This window comes from Canis lupus, chromosome 16, assembly GCF_011100685.1.
Source record: "Canis lupus familiaris isolate Mischka breed German Shepherd chromosome 16, alternate assembly UU_Cfam_GSD_1.0, whole genome shotgun sequence".
In the NCBI taxonomy this organism is placed as follows: Eukaryota; Metazoa; Chordata; class Mammalia; order Carnivora; family Canidae; genus Canis; species Canis lupus.
This window is the reverse complement of record NC_049237.1, coordinates 7,206,516-7,211,745: the sequence shown is the minus strand read 5'-3', so window position 1 is coordinate 7,211,745 and position 5,230 is coordinate 7,206,516. Positions and strand designations below refer to the sequence as shown.

Here is a 5,230-nt window from a genome sequence, read left to right as displayed (position 1 = left end):
ATTTCAACTAATTACTTTAACAGTTATTTTATAAATAATTAAGTGGAATTATGTGCTGTGATATAATCTTCCCCTCCATTGCCTTGCTTATTCCCTCTGTGTTTGCTTGGTTGACTGATCTGGGCATGCTTCTGTCATGTGCCCCTTAGTTTTATACAAATGCTTTTGTAAGCCACTGGGCTCCAGCTCAGGGAATCCCTTCAGGCTTGCTTTCCTGTCACCTGTCTTAAAGGGCCTCATAAATTTACTCCCCCTCTTGGACCTGGTGGGATTCATACCTTACCTTCTGTTTTATTATTTGTATTTCTGTTCCCATACAAAGTAACAGGACTGTGTGTGCTTTATTTTGATGCTAATTTGGTATCCTCTATGTGGCTGCATAGAGGTTTGTACCTTGGGTTCCCCCAATTGCTGGAGTAGTTAAGAGATGCCATATTCTCGCATTCACTCATAGTCTTTGATAATATAATATGCCAAGCATATTGTGCCCTTTCCTGTGTGAGAAATTACAGAGGAATCAAGCGACGAGATGCAAAACTATAGCTAAAGCATTACTATGTATTTGGTACCAGAGTACTTTGATTGGCAGTTAAATACCTAAGAAGAAATAGCCCCATGTGATCTAAGCATAAACCCACATCTAAAAGGAAACACGTGAAGTGGCTGACATTTTTTTCTACACAAAAGCATATCACAGCAAATGATTATGGCACAAATGTATATGGGACTGGAGAGGGAATGCAAAGTAAAGGAATCATCGTGATAGATGGCATTCATTGAGAAAAGGCTTTCTTGAGGAAGTGAGACGTCCTCGAACTTGGTCTGTTTGTAACTGTGAATCACAGTAGGTGCTCAGGCATGAAAGAGTAATGTTGGCATAGCCAGAAGGACAGATGGAGAAAACAGAGCTGCAGCATCGCCAGCTTACAAGGGGAGAGAGACGCTGGACTTCAGTATTCCATGGATGTGTGGATGAGGGTGAGTGGGTAGGAATGAAGCCTGGGAATTCCCACTGTCTTCTGGGGTTGTTCTTGAGAAAAGCTTCGTTTACTGTGAAGCAGGGACAGAGACATTGCTGGACTGAAGTTCTGTCACTTGAACTTGAAGTCCTTGGAGCCTTCTGTATCTCCTCCCTCCAGCTGTCCTTCTCTTGGCGGAGTGAACTCCCAGGTTCACTGGGGCTGTTTTAACTAGGCATTTCTAAGGAAAATAGGATATGAATGAAGAACTAGTAATGCAATCCTGGGAAGATTTGCATCTCAGGAAAAGCAGCTGGCTCTTATACCATTAATGGCTCATTTGTCACCCTGGAGACAATTAGAAAAGGAATGTCCTTCCTGGCTGGGTCCTGGTGCCTACTTGCGTGTTGCAGTATTTCTCCTCTTCGGTCTGCACTGCAGCTGCTAAGTTCTCGATGAGGAAAGATGCTTCAGATATTCTTTTTATCTGCCATTATTTTCTCAGCAATTTTGAATTTTGTGGGACTCATTGTAAATCTGTTTATTGCAGTGGTCAGTTATAGGACTTGGCTCAAAAGCCATAGAATTTCCTCTTCTAATTGGATCCTCTTCAGCTTGGGCATCACCAGATTTCTTATGCTGGGACTGTTTCTACTCAACATCATCTACTTCTTCATCTCTCCAAAAATGGAAAGGTCGGTGCACCTATCCACTTTTTTCCTGTCGTGTTGGATGTTTTTGGACTCTAATAGTCTCTGGTTTGTAACCTTGCTCAATGCCTTGTACTGCGTGAAGATTACGGACTTCCAACTTGGAGTATTTCTCCTGCTGAAGCGAAATCTCTCCCCAAAGATCCCCAGGCTGTTGCTAGCCTGTGTACTGATTTCTGCCTTCACCACTCTCCTGTATGTTGTGCTCAAACAGACATCATCCCTTCCTGAATTTGTGACTCAGAGAAATGGTACAGGATGTGGCATCCATGGGAGTGTCTTGTCTTTGGTGACCTCTTTGGTCTTGCGCTCAGTTCTCCAGTTTATCATTAATGTGACTTCTGCTTCCTTGTTGATACATTCCTTGAGGAGACATATACAGAAGATGCAGAAAAACACCACTATTTTTTGGAATCCTCAGACTGAAGCTCATGTGGGCGCTATGAAGCTGATGATCTGTTTCCTCATCCTGTACATTCCTTACTCAGTTGCTACCTTGCTACATTATTTCCCTTATGGTGGGATGGATTTGAGAACCAGATCCATCTGTTTGGTTATTTCCAGCTTTTACCCTCCAGGACATTCTATTCTCATTATCCTCACACATCCTAAACTGAAAACAAAAGCAAAGAAGATTCTTTGTTTCAACAAATAGTGGAATTTCAGTAGTAAATAGTGGCCTGGAGTCCCCTCATTGTTTGGGGGCAAGATTTTCTCCATTAGCAGTTATCCTAGAGGTCTGAGGAATTCATTTTTGTAATTCTTGAACTGACCTCCTAGGCCTTTAAGTGGCTGTATTTCAGTTTATTCTGCAATTAAAAAAATTTAAAATATTAGACATTTTTTTCTAAAGAACTTGTTTGAGACATTACATATCTTGTAGTTTTCATGGGTATTGCATCCCTGGCTAGTAGAAGTCACCACACTGTTCCATGGGCTACTGAAGTATAAGGGGGAGTTCCCCCAAATAAAATAATACATTACAGTTCACTTGATTAGTTAAATTTTTGAGGTTTAGCTGAGGGTAAAGGCTTAGCAATGGGTGAATCATCATCAGCAGGCACTAGACTGTCTTAAAACATAGGAAGAGGATGCAGATAGAAATGGAAAAAAAGAGTTTTAGAGAGAAAAGAGAAGAAAGAGAAAGATGAAAGCTAACAGGTATATATTGTGGCAGATGTACAGAAAAAAGAGCCCTTGGTGGGTCGCAGTCACTGAACTATTATTACCAAGAAACTTTAGGACTGAATTTCTAGGTTGTTCTGGAGAGAAGGGAAGGGTCAGAGTTGATGGGTGGAAGAAAGTGATTAGAATGAAAGAAGCCCAATCCTGGATAGTTCCAAGGATCTTAAATTCCAAGGAGCTAGCCTGAGGTCAAAAGCAAGTGCCAAATAGTGAAATTAACACAATCTGAGTGGAACTTTACAAAAGTTTGTCCCCTGTCCTGTGATATGGAATTCAGGGGAAAGCCAGGAGTTTACCAGTCCAATGGCTTGGCTTGGTAGTGGGAGCATCAGACTTTTGGTGAATGTATGTCATCTGCTTATGAATTTATGTACTGGGTTGTATGGGCACTGCATACTTCTTCAGTAACACTGGGTTTTTTGGGGGGAGGAGAGTTGAGACAGCAGTACTGGCTACAGAGGAACAGAAATCTGAAGATGGAATATTGATCAGTTTTAATGGGAATTGGGAATAATAATTTACATTTATACAATTATTTTGTATTTATAAAATATTTATGCAATATTTACACATCTCAGTAAATAATCTTATTAAAATAACAATCTCTTTATTAAATAATGAAAAATCTCTAAATTTTACAAATTACCCGATTTTTCCCATTCTGGACACCAGAATCTTGACTGCATTATTCAGTAAGGACTACCCAAACCAACATTTTGTGCTAAAAATAAAGGTTTCCATCATCTTAGAATCTTAAGATTAGGAGATAAAAGGATTACTGAGGATGATTAAATATACATCATGATATAAGAACTCTAAATGAGTAGTAGAAAGCCTTGTGGATCCCTCCGGATGCATTCTCTTTCCTTTCTCTTCCATAGTAACAGAATTTTTAGCTACTCAGAATTTTGGCAGCAAAGTACATTTTGCAGCTTTCTCTTGTAAGTAGGTATTATGTGTGATCAAGTTTGGCCAATGGAATATGAGGAGAAGTGGTGTGTATAATTTCTAGGTGGTGCCCCTGGAACAGGTGTGCCCTACCGTCCCCTTTTCCCTTTCTTCTTCCTGTGGTCTGGAATGATGGATGTAAGGATTGGCCATGTAGGACCAACACATGAAGTGACTGCCTGGGGATAGTGGAAGAATCATCCATCCTAGTTGGCTTCACAGTTCCTGACACTGTGGAGTGCTACACCAGCTCTGGACTGTTTATACCTTAACTCCAGGACTGTTTATGGGAAATAAACATCTCTATTCTTTCAGACTGTAGTTTTGGGTCTCTATTGCCTTACTGAACAAACTTATACTATACCATATGTCTTTGTTTGGGTGCTTGCCCATAGTCCTCTTTGGGCAGAGTTTTTAGCAATGTTGTGGATTTGGAGTTTTGCTGGTTCCAGTATGCTCTGCCACTAAATACTGACTAACCAGGAATTTAAAAAAAAATTGAGTTCATTTCTTCAATATATGATAATTCATAGTCTCTCTTTAAGCAATACCCTGCACCTCTCTATATTCTCTGCCTATTCATTAAAGGGAAGGATGTTTAAAACTCCTTGTTAAGAAGAGTTACTCTCTGGCATGAAGGGTGGGTGCCAGGGCAGTGTCTGTATAACATCATGAAATACACACTGTGGTAGCTATAGCTTGGGCACATTGCCATTTAACTTTGAATTGCTAAAACCCAATATTGTCTGAGCTACATTTTCACATGCAATTTCATTGGTTCTTCACAACTTCTTAGAGAATGTTGGTATTACCCATCATACAGATGAAAAAATTGAGGCACAAACGGGTATTATAAATGGCTCATAAATTACGAAGTGGTAGATCCAAGCCTCCAGTTTGTCTTCTGATTCTAAAATCCATTTCTTTTTAACTATATCACAAGATGTGTGGAAAGACTGGAACAATGTGGGATCATGCCCAGTTATAAAGCTTTATCTTCTAGGACAAGAAGAAAATAATCAAAAGTGTCAGAAGCACAATATGCCCAGCCTGAAAAACCCACCCAGGGCTGCTAATATATATATGTGTGTACACACCACACACACACACACACACACACACACACACACACAGAAGCACATGTGTGTATGTGTATGTATATGTATATAATTAATATTTTATAACATAATGTTGACTAATATACTAATACAGGGGGGAGAGGGAGGTATGAAGATCTTATGGGTGCTTAGTTTCCTTAGGTAAAACAAATGTCACGGTATCATGTAAATAGATAGTGGGCTTTTAAACCTGAAATTTAGGCTTAAATATACACACCTCACCTAAATATACACCATATATATATACACACACACCTCACCTAAATATACACACACACATACATATATATGTGTGTGCGCTCTCTCTATA

The 5,230-nt window shown here is 39.7% G+C and overlaps 1 protein-coding gene across 1 annotated transcript; it reads left to right on the top strand.

The window, feature by feature from the left end:
* The first annotated feature begins 1,424 nt into the window (after positions 1-1,424).
* Positions 1,425-2,324, top strand: TAS2R4 (taste 2 receptor member 4). Its single transcript, XM_038559371.1, has one exon. The coding sequence runs from the start codon at positions 1,425-1,427 to the stop codon at positions 2,322-2,324; it is 900 nt and encodes a 299-aa protein (XP_038415299.1).
* Positions 2,325-5,230: the final 2,906 nt, after the last annotated feature.